This window comes from Nilaparvata lugens, chromosome 10, assembly GCF_014356525.2.
Source record: "Nilaparvata lugens isolate BPH chromosome 10, ASM1435652v1, whole genome shotgun sequence".
NCBI lineage: Eukaryota > Metazoa > Arthropoda > Insecta > Hemiptera > Delphacidae > Nilaparvata > Nilaparvata lugens.
In genome coordinates, this window is record NC_052513.1 from 10,063,381 (window position 1) to 10,086,533 (window position 23,153).

The window sequence follows — 23,153 nt, forward strand, 5'->3', positions numbered from 1 at the left end:
ATTAATAACTGATTATTAATGACGATAACTGATTCATGAAATCTTCAAAAAAAAATAAATAAAATTTCCAACAAGACTTCTGATGTAATTCTAGTTTTAATACATGTAAGTCAAATAATTATTTTTCTTCTGCAATAAATAATGCTTGTTCTTTTTCTGATCATATGATGTATTCCTGTCTTCTTTGCCTTGTCCTCCCTCTCAACATCAAGCTTCAATATTGACGTGCTACCAATTTATCCTAATAGGTTGGTTAGCCTTCACCTATACTCTAAGGAAAGTCATCGGTTCCAAATAAGCTAATATATTGATATATCATGAATGGACCTAATGCTTATGAATAAGAAATCCAGTTCAGAGCAAATCAAATTATAATTTTTTAATGAAATGATTCAAAATTTTCAGTTTACACCAGAACAAATAATCATACATGGATCGAACATAGATTGAACATGATTGAAGTTACTAATATGTTTGTTCTGTTCATCAAAATAGATTCCAACAGCTTTCACAAAAACTCAGAAATTATTGTTTCAAATCAAGATCAAAATATATAACTTATAGACTAAGAATACTTATCTATCGTTTACAGGTTTCAAAACAGGCTTATGGCTTTCAACATTAAACAAGAAATTCAACACAAAATGAAAAGAAAAATTGAAATCTACATTTCACGTATGTTCAATAACATCAATAAACTTTACAAAAACATTTAGATCACAAATTAACACATCTTCACTTTCAATTATTTAAAAAAATTTCAACAGAAGCCAACACTCCTAACATAAGCCAGCCATTAAAAAGTTTGAGAGAAACAAGAACAAGAAGCCTTTCCTGTGAAGCTGAGACACGTCATCATTGATTGCCAATTAGCAAAGAACACAAGTCTACAAACATTATATTTATTGTTTTCAATAAAACTTTATTTTTAAAGTTATTTTAAATTTAATTAACCTTTATGTTGTTTAGAATTATCTGTTTATTCAGAAATAGAACTTTGTTACAGTGATACAGTGGGATGTTCAACACTAGTATATATGATAAATTCCCTGTGAAAAGTTTAGTCAAAAATATTTTGAATATCGAATTGAAGATTCAATTTTAATCGAGAAAAAAATGTAATATTACAATATAAATTTCGAAGTAAGGGCCAAGCCACACGAAGCGTTTTTTGAGACGTTTTCAGACAAGTTGGCAGGGCAGAAAGCTCTCCGAATAGCTTTCGGGAATCAGCTAATTTATAGCCAATCGTAGAGTTTCCTGCCTTGCCGTCTCATCTGAAAATGCCCGCTTAGTGTGGCTTGGATCTTAATGACACTGTCCTATCCATTCGTCAGCTGAATCACGAAGGTTTTCAACATGATAGGAAATTCTAGTCAGTGTTCTAGTAGACCGTTACAGAAACCAAATAATTATTGATGGACTTGTCGGCTCCCAAAACTTTAAATCGAAGAGACAAAGGAGAAGTTAAGTCAACACACATTCTAAAAAAAATATGAATATTGAAAATGAAATGTAATTGATGAATAGATTGATTACCTTGGACTGACTGTCAGCTAAGCCGCGAATTTGAAGAGTTTCGGCCGTATGAAGGAAAGACGGAAGATTGGTCTGAGCAACGTTCACTTCGCCCAGGTACATGAAGTCGACTAGAGCCTTCAGGTGTTGGAATTCCACGTTGTGCAGAAACATTATCGGGTGTTTGCAAGGATTGCCCTGTTCAAATAAAATATATTGTAAATAATGTTTGTTATCCTCACTCAATCATATTCATGACTTGCATGAATAAAGAAATTGGAAAAATGGTACAATCTGTGATTGTAAGAATAAATAATTTAATTGAAAGAGAGTTTCTATAATTTATAAACAATATTCATGATTGTTACAAATATCCATGATGTACTTGAATTTGTGTGGATTCTCATCATTCTAATGTGAAAGTGATTCATCATTTTAATGTAAAAAGGTGTACAGAAATCTATTAATTATTTGCATCTACAAATACACTTATCTACACTCATTAGCAATCTAAATTTAAATAAGCTCAGTTGCTGAGTGATTCGATCCAATCCCACTAATTTCCAACACTAGTAAATAAATTTATTTAATTTTATTTATTTATTTATTCAAGGTGATACACATACTATAATTAGGAAAGAAAAAACAGGCAATAAATTTTATTCTTCAGTAAAGAAAGTGAACAAAAGTACAAACAAAAAAGAAAACATAGCTTCTGTAAAATTAGAACAATATTATGTACTTAATACGGCAGTACAGTAATACGGCATATATTCTAAATATAATCTCTAAATTTACTGAGAAAGACACTCCCGAGAAATTTGTATGTGAGAGATGCCATCAAAGAGCAATATCCTCAATTATTTTTGTTTTAAACAAAATACGTAAGATAAGTAAAAATAAAGACTATGCTGGCAATAGAACTTAGGGTATGGTTGGATTAATTAAAAAGAGAAACAACTATCTAAAACTGAATTTGGATGCAAAAGTTCCAAGAAAACTAAGAGCAATAGTACCTAGCATAGTATCCATACATAATCAGAATTTATATACGGTATTGATAAAGCATAATCAAAATGTTGGTCTGTCAATGCATCTACGGTTACATTCAATTTTAATTCAATTTCGGCTAAACTTGAAAACGTCCACTCCAATGGTACTTTTTCATAGCCTATGTGAAACAAGTAGAAATGATGTTTTCTTATTATTATTGGCCTACATTATTTTTGAACAGTGGAAGAATTTACAACGATATAATTTATTATATTTTACAAAATTTTATACTCGTTTCTAAATTCTAAATCAGAGCTCATGCTTGTGAAACTTTTGCAAGAAAAGTGAATACAATTTGAAAATGATTTTCCGACGATTCTACAAAAGCGCTTACTATCAGTTTCTATATTTGTGAAGGCATAAGGTTAGAAATAATTAATAACAGTGAAAAAATTCAAATTTACCTTGAAGAGTTGCTTGAAGTAGGGACTGCATGCTGACAACACAAGCTTGTGCGCTGTTATCCGCCTGCCTTCACATGTGAGAGTCACGTCGACGAAATCCTCATTGCTTCGCAGAGAGTCGAACTGTGATGCAAAGTTGTTCGGAAAGTTGTTCCATCTCAAACAGAATAGCTGTTCATCTGCCATCACATTACCTGCAACACAATTATTCCTTATTAATTTGTGAAAATCAACAAATGAATAAGAATATTGTGATAAACACAATAAATTGATTTGTTTAACGCATTTCAAATAGGACAGTTCGTGAAAAATATCACACATCCTAACTAAATCCTGGATTGACATGGATATTATTTCATTATAACAACGTATTTCATCACTTCTTTTAGGTGTAATGCAAAGAGCAGCAATATTCAACCAATACTGAACCCGGAAATTATCAAGAGGATTGCCAGTTTAGGATGCAAGTGCTAATATACAGTTTAGTAGCAAACTGCTATTAGCCAACAAACCCTTAATAGTTATTTGTGCAACTAGTGCGCAAAGTGTCAGTTTGCTGCACCGAAAGAAACGTTTACGCCCGAGCCGTAGGCGAGGGCGGAATGGTTTCTTGAGTGCAGCAGAGGAACTTTGCGCACGTATTTCACATTAAGTTTTTCCTACAGTTACCATTGAATATGAAAAGTGGGTAATTATGGGTAAAATTGCCTGAAATCTATCAAATGTTTTTCTGTGTAATTTTATTATTGATAAAAACCTTAATCCTAAAATCCTAAAGTCCTCGTTGTCCTTGGTTATAATATATAATGAATAATAATTAGCGCGTTGTGCTTGGTTGCACCTCTGCTCACTATAGCAGCCCAGTCACTGTTACCAACTTCATTTTGATTTTGCTGCACTGTTGCTCCATATAACCTACTAAGTATTTTGCGTTGCCATGTTGCAAATCTGGAGTGCAGAAAAATTTTTCCCGCACTAGAGCGGAAAAGTGATTCTTTGCGTTCTGTAATCAGTGCAGCAATGGCCACTTTTCAACGTAACTGTAGGAAAAAATTATTGATTGATGAATTTTTGATAACCCAGCGAAACTTGCTAATGATGAATTGTACTTATATTTCATGCGATTTTATTCTTTCCATTTCTATTGAGTGATACAAAGAATGACTGAATAAAAATTTGCATTTTTTGGTAAATATGTTGTGGTTTAAAAAGGCTTAATTTCCAAGGAATTGTTGACTGATCATATTTTCGAGAACATCAAAATAAAAACTCGAGCACCGAATGACTCCAAGAAAAAATAAAAGAAACAGTTTTATTCCAAAGTATTTAATTTGTTGTTTTGGCGGGTTTCTTAATAGAATTTTATTTAAAACTATATTTTGACATTATTTGAATTTCTGAAGCTTAAAGAATAGTCGAATGAATTGATTTTTAAATATGAAGTTCTAAGATACATTTGGATTTCGTTGTGGCACATACAAGAAAAATCAAGCCGCGCGGCTGTAGCCGCTCTATCACTAGCGGCTGTCGCTATCAAAGGCTGAGCGACTTAGAGCTGTCACTATTAATAAATAATGTGAATACCTGTGACGGCTACAGCCGCTAGCGACTGAGCGGCTGAAGCCGCGCAGCTAGAATCGTAGTCATCGCTCAGGAATCGGACATCAAGCTATCATGAGAAGAATAACACAGAAGTCTAGTCTATACATTAAAAAATGTCATTCTCTAATACAGTACTAGTTGTGTTATCAGAACTTATTCGAGCTATCTTGAATAAAATTCATATAATAGTCCATATAGTTGAAGATCAATTATAATAGGGTATTTTTATGAGTAGAAATGATAATAGCCAATTATCAGAGTCACGAACCATCTCGAGTGAAGCCTGATTACTGCTGAGTAATAAATTTAATATGATTACTGTTAGTTGTCAATTGCCGTTATCGGATGAATATTTATAAGGAAATAGAGTAGAAGAAGTAAATCTGATACTCGATAGTCTTCGTTAATTGCAAAATAGTAAATTAAATTGATCAAAGCTACCAGGCTAAAAGAGCAGCATGCATAAAGCTTAATGGATGAAACAAAGCTATCATTGAAGGTTGAGCTGTTGTGCAGGACGATTCAGATGACGGACTTACACCGCCGATACTTCTAGGAGACTTTATTTAGTTATGGTAGAAATTCAAATGACAAGATGAAGAAACTATAATACAATAGAAACGATGAACACTAGTTGAGGACTATATTACCTGTCAAATGAAAACCAGGAGAGAACACCAAATTCAACTGATAAAAGATGCAAAACTGATAAGAAACCCCGTTACGATAAAACTGCAGAAAGCTGATAAGAAAAACACCAACAGAGCAGCGCGTTGCTTTCGCGATGCTCACGCGTTCACGACTTCCACAAGAATGGTGAAAACTTCTGCTGCTGCAGAGTCGGCTCACTCTCGAAATACTTTCTCCTCTCACTCACTCACTAGATGACGACAATCTCGAACCTACGAGACTCGGAGGAAGAAGATAACTCGGACCAACCAGGACTCGCGCTCAGTAATGACATTATAATGATGATGACTGAGCCAAATGCGCGCCCGGAATGATGATGATGATGATCTTGACGATGACGATGATGCTAGATAATGATGATGATGATGATTTTCGTCTACGACGATGTTGGGGCCTTAATGATCATAGCCGGTAATAAAGATAACGACCACCAGAAAAGGAGAGGACGGGTGAGGGGGAAGGGGATTGAACGCTAATGGTGATGAGGCATAATAATATTGGAAAGAGAGAGAAGGACTGGAGGGGGAAGGTAATGATGATGACCGTGATAGCAGCAGCGAAACGATGACGCATAATGACAATGACAGATGATCATGACGCCGTAAGAAAATCGATGGCAGGCGGGGGGCGGAGAGGGGGGCTGAGGAGGCAGGGGTGCTCTCTCGGAGAACGCAAACGACCTCCACTGTTGTGTTCGTGTGTCTGTGTGAATAAATGATCATAACATTTCTTCAATGTTTTCATCTTGAAAAATCATCCTACCCCAAAAGGTATCAGATCAAGCAGAAAATGACACGAACAATACACGAACTGAAAATACCATGCATATACAGTAACTTACTTGCCTATTCATGAACTGTAAAATTTATCAACTCATTTAGGAGCTAAAATTTTATTTTCACAAGTAAAAATAAGATAAGATACATGCACGAAAAAGAATTCTACTTGTGAAAATTTCTGTTCTCCTCTTATGATTTTAAATAAACCAAGCTAAAAGCTAACGTGGAGAAGGTATAGTTTTCAGTAGACCTACGCAAAGAAGTTTTTCACGAGGATAGTTGAAAGTAATTTACGGGCCGATTATCATATCTCAAGAATATCTTCGACCAATTATTAATAGTATCATTAACTATATTGTTCTAAATTATTCGGTTTTGAATAACTATTGTTTTTACTTGCTAATACTTCGTTTTCAATATGCATATATTATGTAGCCTACATACATTAGTTTGGTTCAACATGTTTCTCTCTCATTTGGAAGGAGAAGCATTGGGTTATGTGGTGGAATGGAACTACAGTAAATCCTCTCCACTAATAAAGACAATACAACTTCAATAATTGAATTATTTTTATAGTTCGAATAGAGTATCATTTTTATGTTTCACCTTTCTCTGTAATGTCTGTTTCTGATATTTTTAGATAGGAACGGACAACAAAATATACAAATCCGAAGAGATGTAGGCCTAAAGAGCAAAGTTACGTTTATTTTGAAATGAAAATATCCTTTATTTGGCGGAGTTGGGACTTTAAGTCCTCTCTACCACTCAACTTTGAAAATGTTCTAGTAATTAAGTTATAAACTTGAACAGAAATTCAATTTAGAAATAATAATTTTGCTACTTTATATTGTAACGAGATAATAATGAAATTCTCAAGTGAATATTATTAAGGAAGGGAGAGAGAGAAAAAGTTCAAAGTCATTACTTATTTATGTTTTTTATTTATTGGTGGAGAGCCTACAGTGTTTTCCACCTCACCGTGAAATTACAATATGTTGCGAGAAGACCATCATAAAAAGATCATAGGAAGTCATAAAAAGGAAACAGTTGGGGAAGCTCCAAAAATAATCGCTAACACATTTATATTACAACAAATTTGAAATAGTTAAAAATCATTCTATTTGTTTATTATGTTCACATGAGCCTGAATACTATGTGGATTATGAGATGTAGAGGCGGTAGATAGAAGTGAATGAATTGAGTCTATTATGTTTGATAGAATGAGAAACGAATCAGTGTACCGTACCCTACTATTCTAGAGGTACTAGTACTGTAATCTAGTAATGTAAAAAAGTTAACTGTTACTTAGCTACGTTGTTTTTTTAGATACTTCTAGATACAAAGTTTTCTGGAGAGCAGCCTCAAGGAAAAACGTCTTCAAGGCTATTCACTTAAAAAATACTCTTCTTCTCTCTTGTACTTCATAATAAATTGCATTCTTAATAAGAATTTGGCTGGAGTCTGGATTTTCCTCACAGAAAATGTGGTTGAAAAATAGCGTACTTCACCGATACTTGGGAGCGAATACGGACTAAATGGGGAAGGTAATTAGAAAGCGGCGGTGGATTACGTATTTAGGGTTGTTTTCGGAGGTTTAATTAAAAACCGGAATCGTTTGAATTTATGATAAGATCCAGTTAAATACCAAAATTGAATATTCATTGCTTAAAAATGATTAACAGTAGAATGTAACAATTGAATGCTGGCTCTGTAAGCATAAATTTGATGAAGTAGAGGAAGAAACAGGTATAATAGTTTCAATTTACAAATTATATTGATAATACAAATGTTAATAAACTGGGAAACGTTACTTAAGGCCCCATTACACAGTGATCTATATATATAAAAGTGAATGACTGTGTGCTAGTTTGTTTGTTCCCTATAGACGTAAAAACTACTTGACAGAACGGCATGAAACTTTGGGGATATGTTGTGTGAATATTGGGGATGGTTTCTGACCAAAAATTTTAATAGGGGGGCTAATAATTATAAATTATTAATCCATTTTACAGACCCATGTTTTCAGAATTTTTGGCCGAGCGGCAAACGGAAGAACAGAAAGATGATCATCATGATTCAAGATCATATTGTGATAATATGATTCAGCATCTAAAGTTACCAGCTGTAATAAATACGTCACCCTGTGATAAATTGTGTATTTAAGGTAGGCGCACACAGATCGTCATCGGACGGATCGGACGATTAGATTCGATGCATTGTTTTCAATTGGAGTGCACACACCTGTCCGATATTACTACCAATTGATTGAGAAGAATATATTTTCGGAATAATAAATGCTACATGACTAAGGACATAGGAAGTCCGTATTGAGATGTAAATGAAAATATTGATTGTCAGATAAATTTCATGATTCACCAAATAAAGTCAAGTGTGACATGAGATACATTGATTTTTTTGCGGTACGAAGTTCGCCAGGTAAGCTAGTATCTATATAATATATAAAAGCGAAATGGCACTCACTGACTGACTGACTCACTCATTCACTCACTCGCATAACTAAAAATCTACCGGACCAAAAACGTTCAAATTTGGTAGGTATGTTCAGTTGGCCCTTTAGAGGCGCACTAAGAAATCTTTTGGCAATATTCCAACTCTAAGGGTTGTTTTTAAGGGTTTAAAGTTCGTCTTTTAGCATGTATATTCTTCTTCTCCCAATCTCTTAATTATAATTGAAATTTCCATATCATATGTTACTATAGAACTATAATCTAGATAGAGTACCTCTTCGAAACAGTTGTTAACTGGCAACTAAATTAATAATTTTGTCAGGTTGGTATTAAGTTGAGTTGAATTTGTTAGGTTGGCACCAAGTTGAAGATTTAAATGCATTTATCGCGAAAAAATAATTGATTGGGCACTGCTACTTCAATCCTGGGAATATTATATTACTAGCCGTCAGGCTCGCTTCGCTCGCCATATCCGTTTAGCCAGACGTTTAGTCTGAACCCCCGACTGGATTGTCCTAACATATGATAAAAATGCTCAAATGAAAAATGCAGGCGAGCGAAGCGAGCCTGCTGATCTCATTCTTGGACGATCCAGTCGGGGGTCCAGGGGGCGGAGCCCCCTGGCTAGACGTATAAGGCGAGCGAAGCGAGCCTGACGGCTAGTATCATATAATCAGATCATAGATATTGAATTTGATTGTATAGTTGTATATGTAAAGCCAGATGAGAGGACGATATTATAGTCCAGTCAAATGGTCGTTTTTCAGGAAACAGCCCCGAAAGAATTTTTCTCGACGGTTCTATATGTATTTTGGGGCGCTGAATTCGAATCTGGAATTCGCTGACACGCCAGAGGGCGGCTTCACCCCCAAAATTTCGTATTTTTTGCATTCATCCATTTAATCTCAAAAACCTTGAGTTTTTCGAGAAAAAGCATTCTTTACAAAATTAAAGATAACTAAATTTCCAATAAATTAAGTGGTCGCGCAGGCCTCTGCCATTTTTGGAGCTGGAGCTACGAATTTTCAAAAAAGGGGTATTTTTCAAAATAATGCAAACCTACCATTTCTACCCTATACAACTTGCTTATACCCTAAAGTTCAAACCCTACCCTATACAAATGTTCAAACTTGGTACATAGGCTTAGCTGAGGTACAAAAATGTTGTATTGGAAGTTTTGAATTGATTTTTTTTTTAAGTTGAGTTCCGCCTAAAGTTAAGACGCCTAAGTTCCGCCCAAGATTGGCGGGTTTTGAGCGTTTTTCCTGCGTTCTCTAGGCCATCTCAAAAACTAATTGACAGACCATGTTAACATTTTGAACAGAAGTTCAGCCAGGGTCCAGAAATTCATTCTTGAGAGTACTCAGAATTACGCCAAAGATACGCCCAAAATAGGCGGTTTCACTGCTTTTCCCAGCGTTCCCTACCGTTTTTTCTGCGTTTTCTCACATTTTTCAAGAACTAATTGAGAGAAAATTTTCAAATTTAGTACACAGGTTCAGCTGAGGTATAAAAATGTTGTATTGGGAGGGTCTTGGAAAAACCCAAGTTCCGCAGTTTTTTTAGTTTACCTGTGCTTTCTACACGTTCTCAAGAGCTAAAATTGACAGATCTTGTTCAGATTCGGTACAAAAGATAAGCAATGGTCTATCTGCCGGCTAGTTATTAATAAAGGAAGGATGTACGGGATAAGAAATACAAGTTTGTTGTATCATCAGATCTGAGCTTCCGAACGGATTAACTCGAAATTTTGCATAAAAATGTTTAATTTACCAAGGATGGATATAAGCCTATTTTTATTTTTAATAAAATTTATCAATTCCAATAATTAATAATTTGAATTATTGATTATAATAAATAAAATTAATATTTAATTTTAAGGGTCAGAAATGTTGTCTTAAGAGGAATACATAATTACGCCAAAGATAAGCCCATTAAGGGCGGTTTTACTGCGTTTTCTCATATTTTTCAAGAATCAATTGAGAGAAAATATTCAAACTTGGTACAGAAGTACAGCTAGGGTCTAAATATCTGGATGATCCAGCCGGGGGTCCAGGGGGCGAATCCGAGCGAAGCGAGCCTGCCGGCTAGTTATTAATAAAGGAAGGTTGTACGGGATACGAAATACAAGTTTGTTGCATCATCAGATCTGAACTTCCGAACTGATTAAATTGAAATTTGGCATAAAAATGTCTAATTTACAAAGTATGGACATATGCCTTTTTTATTTTTAATAAAATTAATTAATTCCAATAATTAATTCGAATGATTTATCTTCTTTTGAATTACTAGCAATGCAGAGGTCATCAAAGTACAGTGAGATGCCTTCAATATCTCCAAAGTATTTGTGCACTAACCTCTGAAACAGTTTAAGCAAGCACGACAGACCAAATGGTGCTCGTAAAAATCTGTATGTTCCAAATCCTGTGTTAAATGAACACAGCTTACTGGACTCCTCATCAAGTGCAATATGCTAGAATGCATCTTTAATATCTAATACAGTAAACACCTTCTTGTGTGACAATTTTGGTGCTAGTTCTTCCACTGTTGGAATGAGATAACGTTCCCTGATTATATATTTATTAAGTTCAACTGGGTCAATACAAATTCTCAGTGATCCATCCGGCTTTTCAACAACTACAACGTTATTTATCCAGTTAACAGGCTCTTCAACTGGAGTTATAATACCTTCTGACTTTAGTGATTCCAAAGTTTCTCGAAACTTCTCTTTAATTTTGAGTGGGGTACGCCGAGCAGGACTTATTTTTGGTGATGCATTTTTTTTTCAATTTAATCTTGCAAATATCAGGAAAACGCCCAAGGCCGTCGAAGACATGTTTGTTTTTTTTATAGATAGCCTGTTTTTCCTCATCCACTTGATAATTTTTATCATTTTTTTATCTATAGAGTCAACTCTTTCAATCAAGTTGAGATCAATACATGATTCTAGGCCTAGGATTGGAACAACTGAAGGACACTTTACAATTATAAACTTTGCTATGGATATTTTAGAATCAGATTCAATTTGTAAAGTTACACAACCTACAGGTCTTATAAATAAGACTAATATTCAATTTTAATCATTAAAACGAATTTATTGAATTTGATATACAAGTTTAAGTAACAATAAAAACCCAAACAAAGGTCTTCGGCGAGTGCACTCTTGACGCACAGAATGAAAGAAAGGTTGTGGGTTAGAATCCAAGTTTTTGCTGAACATTTTCAACTTCAATTAAAATTATTCAATATTCAAGTAGATTTGAAAGAATAACAGGATGTTGTGTTGCAGTTTATGCTCCTACAGTTGACGATGACTCAAAGAACGAAAAGAAATGTATGTTGAGGATAAACTAAAAGACCTGTTGGTAGCATCAATAAGTGGAAATAAAAACTAGGCTATTAGGTGACTTCAATGCTTTAACAGGTAGAAGAACAGGCAAATGAGTTGTAGGACGATTTGAAGAAGATGTAGAAGGTATTATTATAGAACTAGACTCTTAGAAACATGGCAAAATTTAATCTGAAGATACAAAACGGTTACTTCCAGCATGGGGATATTCACATGGATTCAACCACAGAAAAAAGGAGGAACTTTGTTCTTTCCTCACTGTTTCAACCAACAAAGGAACTGAGATACATCATTGACTATGGTATCAAAATCATGAAATATTATAAAAGTGATTATAATTACAATAAATTTTAAAAACGTGTTAACAGTTAATAATTCATTATATATACCGGTATCAGCTTCTCCTATCTTTCTTCACTGCCATTATAACGTGGACCTCACCATAGCAATGTTTCATTTGCAGTGATTTTTAAATCTGTGCAGTAGAGCATTGCAGCGGTGCCGACTTCATTCAAATATTGTGGGACCAAAGTCCACCTTCAAGATCACATTATTTGTTCTTTTATGCTATTAACACACTATAACATACAGTATTTACAGCTCATTCCTCTCATATATTATATTGGGTGACTTGTTGGAGTAAGTGAACGCGCCGGTCTAATAATCAAAAGAGCTCGAGTTCGATTCTCGACCGGGGCAAAAGTTTTTGACCACAGCACAATCACATGGATACGGCCACCCCGTCTTTCGGAGGAGACGATAAGTCATTGGTTCCGATTACCTAAAAAAAGTTGTCATCTCTCATCATCATCCCTCTCATTCATTACCGACGCACAAGCCTAAGAACTTATGTGGGCATCACCATCAGTATAATTATTATTTTCTTTTCTGTTTTCAATCTCGGCTGTTGATGTTGACACCCGGTACGGTGTAATAATACGCACAAACTCGTGCGGTTCTGGTGTAAGACCTCTAAACTCTAAAATGAGGATTTTTCTTGAGAACAGATTGTGCAGTCTTGCAGGTTCTCAACATTGTCGTCTTTTGAAAAATCTATTATAAATATGGAGGAGAAGGCGGTAAGAAACTACATCGCCCTCACAGAACAAGATATGTCATTTTTATGAGAATCTTTACATAGTAAGAATTTTTTAATATTTATTAAAAATTCAAAAGATCTCAAACCTGGAATTCAACGAAGATACTGTTTGATCTATGATTTGATAGTATAATAATGATCTTAAGGATGATTAAGGACCTTGTGGGGCTGATAGGTTTACTGTAAAAGTCTTTCCATGTGAGGTTTTCATGCACACTGCAAAGCACATGCAAGTTTGAGGATAGCTTGCAACCAGGCAGAGAATATCCACTTATTTGAGATACGATGCTTATTGAGAGGTTGGATATGCCCTATTGAAGGCTAAACAGAACTTGGTTATGGTCACTCCTGGCCCATTTGTGTATCACACCCTACACCAAGTTACCAATATTGCCCAGGCCCCAGGGGTGCACAGTAGCCTATATTATAGCTGGTGGATTCACGGAGGATCGGCAGCCTTGATTGCAGGTTGATTGGATTGTGCTTTCCTCCCCTTCCCCCTCTCCCAAAGAGGCAAGATAACCTCTCTCCCTCACCCCTCCTTCATCCTCCCCGTTTATCTTTCAACCCAGCACTTCAAGAAGCGTGCTCGAGAAGTCAACATCGTTTCATTCCGTTTCTCCTGTTCCGTGGCGTTCGAGCTGAATGCAATTACCTCGTTTCATTTCGTGATATATGTACAATATCATATAGGCCTACGCATAAAGACAGGATATCGTCAGCAGTAACTTCTACACACAAGATACAGTCCACTTCCTCGCCAGTTCCAAGGTTAGTGCAAATTAAAGACTTACTTTTGGGGCTGTTGACGTTTTCGTGAATTAAATCTTAACTGTACCCCAATCCATAGGTTTGGGGACAGGACGGGATTACCACATGGTCCGACCAGGCCTGGGATATGTTCTATTTCCAAGAGATTTATTTTTCAATTTAAATTTCAATTCGTTAATAGTAGAGTTACTTGTTGGTACATGCACTGATATCAATGTTAAATCCAGTTACAAAGTTCCTTTCCAAATCTCCTTGTTTATCTAATCAGTTACTTAGTTACAATGGCAAGCCCACAAGCCTTGCTTACTATTCGTGTGAAGAAGAAAGAAACTTTGTTTAGCCGTGTTCAACAAGCTTATGAATTGTTGAAGGACATCAATGATCCTAAAATTCAATCTCAATTTTTGATAAGAAGCATATCTATTGAAAATACTGTGAAAGAATATTCTGCACTCTTAGATGAAATCAATGAATTATCTATTCAAGTTGAACCTACTAAAGAACCTGAATATCAATCACTTACCGTTATTGATAATTTATCCTGTGCAATAATAAATGCTCGTGATAAATTGAATCAAATGAAAAATGAGAAGCCAAAGGAGAAAAGTGAACCTTCACCTTCAACCTCTCATTCTCCCCGTTTGAACATGATATTACCTCCAACTGAAATAAAACCGTTTGATGACTCTGATATTTCAGACTGGCCTAGATTCAAAAATATCTTTTCATCATTGATTGTGGATGATAAATATTATTCTTCTGTTCATAAATCTCATATTTTGCATAATTTGTTGAAAGGCGAATCAGCCAGAGTAGTGAAATCTTTTCAGATAAGTAGTGATTTTGATTTGGCATGGAAAACTCTATGCAAGCGTTATGAAAGTGATAGGGTGCTAGCTAACTACTACGTAAATGAGATTTTGAAAACTAGTTCAATCCCATTTAAACCTTTGTTACAATCGCTTCAAGATTTTCTTGTTAAAGTAGGTGATAGTATTACCACTCTGAAATCATTGTAAGTTCCTGAAGTTTCTAAAGTTGCTTTGAAATCGAAATCCGTTGATTCCATCACTCAAACTGATAGCACTATGAATGTTGTTGAGAATTCAAATTCTTCTAAGCATTGTGGTATCACTGATAATGTTATTGATAAGTCATAAATTGTTAGTTTAATTCCTAAAACGAGTGTTGTTCCAGGTACTGCTCAAGCAGTTATTAAAAATTCATCTGGTTCGTTTAATGATTGATTCTGGTAGTACTGTTAATTTCATCACAAAAGATCTTGTTATGAAACTTGGTTTATCTGTTCATGATTGTCATCAAAATTTCTCTGGTTTGAATTCCTCGAGTGTAGGGAATTCTTCTGGTGTTGTGAAATGTTTGTTGAAACCTAAGGGCTCAAATCACCCTCATCTAGAAGCTGAGGCTTACGTGATTGATAAAATAGTTGGTTCATTGCCCCCTATTTATCTCAGTTCGAAAGTGCAAAATGAGTTGAAAAAATTCAACCTTGCTGATCCTGTGTTCTATGAACAATGTTCCGTTGACCTTCTATTAGGATGCCAGTTATTCAACAAAATATTATGTCATCATAGTCAAGTCTCATCTAGTGAAGAGTGTTTGTTTTGCGTGATTCCTACAGTGTTTGGTGACATTATTTTGGGTGAATTTCCAAATCATTCCGGTCTTCTTAATCAGTCATTGACTGCATTAATGACGTGTCCCACCTCTGAGAACTCGTTGAATAATTTGATTCATAAGTTTTGGGAAAGTGAAGAAATTCCTAATCATAAATTTCCTAGTCCCGATGATGAGTTTTGTGAGAAACATTTTGCTGAAACTCACACGCGTGATACTGAAGGAAGATATGTTGTTCATCTCACTTTCAAAGTTGACACTAATCAACTCAAGTTTCATGAATCTCATGATGTTGCTTTAAATCGTTTTCTGTCGTTGGAGCGGTGTATGCTGCGTGATGCTCGTTTGAAATCTGATTGCGTATCATTTATGGAAGAGTATCTTCTTTTGGATCATATGGAAGTTGCTAAAAAACCAGGTAAATATTTTATTTCTTATTTTTGTGTATTCAATCCGTCATCACCTACAACAAAGGTTCGTGTTGTATTTGATGGGTCTACTAAAAAGAGTCACATTTTGTTGAATCAAGTTCTTCATTCAGGTCCAAAATTGTTGAATGACATATGTGATGTGTTAACTAGATTCAGACTTCACTCATTCGTATTCACGTGTGATGTTACGAAAATGTATAGTGCTATCCTCATTGATGAAGAAGATTGTTCTTTCCTTCTCATATTGTTTCATAAAGATCCTTCCGATGATATTGTCGTTTATGAGCTCAAAACAATCACATATGGTTTGAAACCGTCTGGTTTTCTTGCTCAACGTGCTCTCATTCAACTGGCGAAAGATGAAGGAGATAAATTTCCGTTGGCAGCAGCAGCTATTCGTGATGATATATATCATGACGATTTTCTCACAGGTGCTAATTCATTGGAAGAAATCTGTGAAATAAAATCACAACTTTGTAATCTTCTAAACTGTGCTCATATCAAGTTGAATAAATGGAGCAGTAATTCTCCTGAGTTCTTGGAATTGATTTGTTCTGAAAACACTCAAGTACCACTTCATATCAGTGATGAGCCTAATTCAAATGTGAAAGTTCTTGGCATAATGTGGAACCCAACTACTGATTGTTTTCATATTAAAGTCTCCGTTCCAGAGTTTCAAAAGAAAAACTCTAAGCGCACTGTTCTGTCCTTTATCGCGCGCCTGTATGACCCTCTCAGTTTTATAGCTCCAGTAATATTCAAAATGAAATGTTTTTTACAAGAGCTGTGGAAGTTGGACATCGATTGGGATACGCCGATTCCTGTTGACTACAACGAATGCTGGAACGAGCTGATGAGAGAGCTTCCTGCTCTAAGTTCAATTTCAATTCCTCGATGCGTTTATGGCGATGCTTTTTCTTGTCAAATACTTGGGTTTTCCGACGCATCGCAGAAAGGAATCTGTGCTTGTATCTTCTTGAGAGTTGTGTCGTCAGAATCTACGGTGAAATGCTTCCTGTTGAAAGCTAAAACTAAAGTTGCGTCGTTGAAAACTCTGTCTATTCCTCGATTAGAGCTTCAAGCTGCATTGTTGCTTTCGCGATTGTATGTTTCAGTCCTTCCTTCACTGGAAAAAATCAATCTTCAATCTACGTTTCTGTTCAGTGATTAAACTATTGTTTTATCTTGGTTGCATATACCTCCTTACAAGTTGCAAACGTTTGTTGCAAATCGTGTTGTGAGAATATTAGAGTTGACTAATAATTCAGATTGGAACCACATTGGTACTGATTTCAATATTGTCGATGTTGGTTCAAGAGGCATTTCTCCCCAAAATTTGTGCAATTTGCAAGATTGGTTCAATGCTCCAACGTGGTGTTCTAATTCGTTGTCATGTTGGCCGTTGTCATCTATGACTTACCCTGCTACTGAAATTCTGCCTGATGTGAAACAAAATGAAGGTGTTGTTTTGAATATCACTGAAGAGACTGCTGTTATTCAGATAACACGTTTCTCCTCATACATGAGATTGTTACGTTCCTGTGCTTATGTTTTACGTTTCGTGAATAACTGTAAAGCATCAATTAGTGGTGTCTGTCGTAAATCAGGCGCACTTAGTGTTCAAGAGTTGAAATGTGCACAAATTTATTGTGTTAAAATTGTTCAAAAGTGTCATTTCAATCGTGAACTCGAATTATTGAAAGAGGGTAAACCTTGTGATAAGAGTTTCCAAAAATTGTCTGTATTCTTGGATTGTGATGGTGTGATTCGTGTTGGTGGCAGATTGGTAAATAGTGCTTTAGGATATGAAGCCAAGCATCCTTGTTTGATACATAAAGATAGTCATTTTACTAAACTCCTCATTGAGTATTATCATATTTCTCATCTTCATGCTGGACCAAGAATAGTGCGTCTCTTATTCAGCGTTATTTTTGGATTGCTGGAGCACACAGTGTTATCAGAAATGTGATTTTCAATTGTACTCGTTGCCGTTTATTCAATGCAACTCCTGTTGCTCCCGTCATGGGTGTTGTTCCCAGTGCTCCCTTTCTGAAGGCTGCGGTCGATCTAGCTGGTCCTTTCACTGTCAAAGAGAGTATTCGGCCCAAAGCTCGTACGTACAAGGCATACTTTGCACTGTTTGTCTGTCTGGCAACAGAAGCTTGTCACATTGAGGTGCTTACAAGTCTTACATCCGAAGAGTTTATTAACACTCTCCATCGTTTTGTTTCTAGGCGTGGATTGCCTAAAGAAATATTCTGTGATCAAGGGACGAATTTCAAAGGTGCTGTGCGACAATTGAAGGAAATTGTTGAATTTCTCAAATCATCAGAAAATCAATCCAACATCTGTGATGCGATGTCATCTAAAAGCATCCAATTTCGTTTTAATATTCCACATGCTCCTTTCATGAATGGAATCTGTGAGTCTAATATTAAAAATGTGAAATTCCATTTGTTTCGTGAAGTGGGAAATTCGGTCCTAACTATTGTTGAGCTTTCCACTCTGTTGGTGAAAATTGAGGCGATACTCAATTCAAGACCGTTGTATGCGCTCTCTTCATCTCCTGATGACTACGAGGCGCCGACTCCCGGATATTTCCTTGTTCGTCGCCCTCTGTTGGCGGTTCCTGAAATTGACGTGAGTGATGTCAACGAGCACAGACTGTCTCGTTGGGAAAAGGTTAATCGCTTCACTCAGAGATTGTGGAAGAGGTGGGAGAGTGAATACATCCACACTCTTCAACAGAAGAATAAGTGGTTTGAGAGTGACACAAACCTTCAGGTAGGGCAGTTAGTATGGATTAAAGAGGACAATTCATCACCCTTATCATACCCATTAGGTAGAGTCACCCAAATCATAAGTGATGCTAAGGGTGTTGTGCGCTCAGCTCACGTGAAAACTAACTCTGGTGAGTATGTTAGGCCAGTTAGGAAACTTGCCCCCATACTTCCCTATTAGTTTAACCCACACACCAAGTTTTCCGTTTTCCTTTCCTATTTCTTTTTCCATTTGTTTTTCCTTTTCTACCGTTCAGTGCATGTTGTTTTGTTTTTCTTTTACTTTTAAATTTTAGTTTTTTTTTGAGTTTATGTTCTTGGAAATGGGGCATTCCAAGGCGGGCGGAGATGGTGGATTCATGGAGGATCGGCAGCCTTGATTGCAGGTTGATTGGTTTGTGCTTTCCTCCCCTTCCCCCTCTCCCAAAGAGGCAAGATAACCTCTCTCCCTCACCACTCCTTCATCCTCCCCGTTTATCTTTCAACCCAGCACTTCAAAAAGCGTGCTCGAGAAGTCAACATCGTTTCATTCCGTTTCTCCTGTTCCGTGGCGTTCGAGCTGAACACAATTACCTTGTTTCGTTTTGTGATATATGTACAATATCATATAGGCCTACGCATAAAGACAGGATATCGTTAGCAGTAACTTCTACACACAAGATACAGTCCACTTCCAAGGTTAGTACAAATTAAAGACTTACTTTTGGGGCTGTCGACGTTTTCGTGAATTAAATCTTAACTGTACCCCAATCCATAGGTTTGGGGACAGGACGGGATTACCAATAGCTGCTTGCAGTATAGTTTCATAGGGCATTGAGAGGTAGGCCTATATGTTGCTGGATAACTCACTATACTATAATCATTGTGTGAGTTTTCTATTATGGAGAGTAACAGATTAAACTTTAGTTAAAAGTATTTATTATTATGTAGGCTATCTATTCTATTTGTTACCAACTGCTATTATGATGAGTTGACGACTGTCAGTTAATTTTTGTTACCATCTTATTAGTTAGAGGATAGAGTTAACGGTTAATGATAGATAAATTAAGCAAAACAATGCTAAACCTAATATTTAAATATATAAAATGTGTTAATGTAAGTTAATTACAAACCTGCATCAAGTCTTGTTGGGGAAAATTGTGATATTTTGAGCGGTGTATGCTGCGTGATGCTCGTTTGAAATCTGATTGCGTATCATTTATGGAAGAGTATCTTCTTTTGGATCATATGGAAGTTGCTAAAAAACCAGGTAAATATTTTATTCCTTATTTTTGTGTATTCAATCCGTCATCACCTACAACAAAGGTTCGTGTTGTATTTGATGGGTCTACTAAAAAGAGTCACATTTTGTTGAATCAAGTTCTTCATTCAGGTCCAAAATTGTTAAATGACATATGTGATGTGTTAACTAGATTCAGACTTCACTCATTCGTATTCACGTGTGATGTTACGAAAATGTATAGTGCTATCCTCGTTGATGAAGAAGATTGTTCTTTCCTTCTCATATTGTTTCATAAAGATCCTTCCGATGATATTGTCGTTTATGAGCTCAAAACAATCACATATGGTTTGAAACCGTCTGGTTTTCTTGCTCAACGTACTCTCATTCAACTGGCGAAAGATGAAGGAGATAAATTTCCGTTGGCAGCAGCAGCTATTCGTGATGATATATATCACGACGATTTTCTCACATGTGCTAATTCGTTGGAAGAAATCTGTGAAATAAAATCACAACTTTGTAATCTTCTAAACTGTGCTCATATCAAGTTGAATAAATGGAGCAGTAATTCTCCTGAGTTCTTGGAATTGATTTGTTCTGAAAACACTCAAGTACCACTTCATATCAGTGATGAGCCTAATTCAAATGTGAAAGTTCTTGGCATAATGTGGAACCCAACTACTGATTGTTTTCATATTAAAGTCTCCGTTCCAGAGTTTCAAAAGAAAAACTCAGACACACACGCGCACTGTTCTGTCCTTTATCGTGCGCCTGTATGACCCTCTCAGTTTTATAGCTCCAGTAATATTCAAAATGAAATGTTTTTTACAAGAGCTGTGGATAGTCATTTTACTAAACTCCTCATTGAGTATTATCATATTTCTCATCTTCATGCTGGACCAAGAATAGTGCGTGCTCTTATTCAGCGTTATTTTTGGATTGCTGGAGCACACAGTGTTATCAGAAATGTGATTTTCAATTGTACTCATTGCCGTTTATTCAATGCAACTCCTGTTGCTCCCGTCATGGGTGATCTTCCCAGCTCTCGTGTTGTTCCCAGTGCTCCCTTTCTGAAGGCTGCGGTCGATCTAGCTGGTCCTTTCACTGTCAAAGAGAGTATTCGGCCCAAAGCTCGTACGTACAAGGCATACTTTGCACTGTTTGTCTGTCTGGCAACAAAAGCTTGTCACATTGAGGTGCTTACAAGTCTTTCATCCGAAGAGTTTATTAACACTCTCCATCGTTTTGTTTCTAGGCGTGGATTGCCTAAAGAAATATTCTGTGATCAAGGGACGAATTTCAAAGGTGCTGTGCGACAATTGAAGGAAATTGTTGAATTTCTCAGATCATCAGAAAATCAATCCAACGTTTGTGATGCGATGTCATCTAAAAGCATCCAATTTCGTTTTAATATTCCACATGCTCCTTTCATGAATGGAATCTGTGAGTCTAATATTAAAAATGTGAAATTCCATTTGTTTCGTAAAGTGGGAAATTCGGTCCTAACTATTGTTGAGCTTTCCACTCTGTTGGTGAAAATTGAGGCGATACTCAATTCAAGACCGTTGTATGCGCTCTCTTCATCTCCTGATGACTACGAGGCGCTGACTCCCGGACATTTCCTTGTTCGTCGCCCTCTGTTGGCGGTTCCTGAAATTGACGTGAGTGATGTCAACGAGCACAGACTGTCTCGTTGGGAAAAGGATAATCGCTTCACACAGAGATTGTGGAAGAGGTGGGAGAGTGAATACCTCCACACTCTTCAACAGAAGAATAAGTGGTTTGAGAGTGACACAAACCTTCAGGTAGGGCAGTTAGTATGGATTAAAGAGGACAATTCATCACCCTTATCATACCCATTAGGTAGAGTCACCCAAATCATAAGTGATGCTGAGGGTGTTGTGCGCTCAGCTCACGTGAAAACTAACTCTGGTGAGTATGTTAGGCCAGTTAGGAAACTTGCCCCCATACTTCCCTATTAGTTTAACCCACACACCAAGTTTTCCGTTTTCCTTTCCTATTTCTTTTTCCATTCGTTTTTCCTTTTCTACCGTTCAGTGCATGTTGTTTTGTTTTTCTTTTACTTTTAAATTTTAGTTTTTTTTGAGTTTATGTTCTTGGGAATGGGGCATTCCAAGGCGGGCGGAGATGGTGGATTCATGGAGGATCGGCAGCCTTGATTGCAGGTTGATTGGTTTGTGCTTTCCTCCCCTTCCCCCTCCCCAAAGAGGCAAGATAACCTCTCTCCCTCACCCCTCCTTCATCCTCCCCGTTTATCTTTCAACCCAGCACTTCAAGAAGCGTGCTCGAGAAGTCAACATCGTTTCATTCCGTTTCTCCTGTTCCGTGGCATTCGAGCTGAATGCAATTACCTCGTTTCGTTTCGTGATATATGTACAATATCATATAGGCCTACGCATAAAGACAGGATATCGTCAGCAGTAGCTTCTACACACGAGATACAGTCCACTTCCTCGCCAGTTCCAAGGTTAGTGCAAATTAAAGACTTACTTTTGGGGCTGTCGACGTTTTCGTGAATTAAATCTTAACTGTACCCCAATCCATAGGTTCGGGGACAGGACGGGATTACCAATAGCTGCTTGCAGTATAGTTTCATAGGGCATTGAGAGGTAGGCCTATATGTTGCTGGATAACTCACTATACTATAATCATTGTGTGAGTTTTCTATTATGGAGAGTAACAGATTAAACTTTAGTTAAAAGTATTTATTATTATGTAGGCTATCTATTCTATTTGTTACCAACTGCTATTATGATGAGTTGACGACTGTCAGTTAATTTTTGTTACCATCTTATTAGTTAGAGGATAGAGTTAACGGTTAATGATAGATAAATTAAGCAAAACAATGCTAAACCTAATATTTAAATATATAAAATGTCTTAATGTAAGTTAATTACAAACCTGCATCAAGTCTTGTTGGGGAAAATTGTGATTTTTTCAATTACCCACATTACACAGTTCACAGTAAAAAACGTTGTCTCAAGTTAATGCGGCAATATATCGTAATGGATATGTTTATACAGCAAAGACAAAGCACATTTTCAAATTTTCAATTATTTAACGTTTTGTAATAATAAAAACAATCTTATTGATTGGTCTAATATTATTGAACTAACATTAGCCATTAGATTTATTGTTAATGCCGTAAATTATACAAAACACTAGAACGTTACAATAAAAAATATCACTCTACAAATATTTTTGTAAATTAAAATATAATTATTCGCTTGTTATTCTTAAAAGTAAGGTTTCAAAAAAAGTCAAAATGTCAAAAACCACAAAATAACATAACCTCTTACATGAACAACATTTTTGAGTTTTGTTTTGACAG

General features: G+C 36.1%; 1 protein-coding gene across 4 annotated transcripts in view; it reads right to left on the reverse strand.

Moving 5' to 3' along the window:
- The window catches only part of LOC111062982 (protein abrupt), a 33,437-nt gene extending 10,284 nt beyond the window's left edge, over positions 1 to 23,153 (reverse strand). The window contains exons 1-3 of one of the 4 annotated variants that reach the window (XM_039436251.1): positions 22,724 to 23,153; positions 2,976 to 3,169; positions 1,540 to 1,716 (exon numbers count right to left, since the gene is read on the reverse strand). In XM_039436251.1, coding sequence (XP_039292185.1) covers positions 1,540 to 1,716; positions 2,976 to 3,161 — 363 coding nt within the window. In that variant the 5' untranslated portion in view covers positions 3,162 to 3,169; positions 22,724 to 23,153. Of the gene's footprint in view, positions 1 to 1,539; positions 1,717 to 2,975; positions 3,170 to 4,559; positions 4,697 to 5,227; positions 5,856 to 19,694; positions 19,721 to 22,723 lie in introns of those variants that run through there. The other 3 variants (XM_039436253.1, XM_039436252.1, XM_039436254.1) reach the window with 3 other exon arrangements.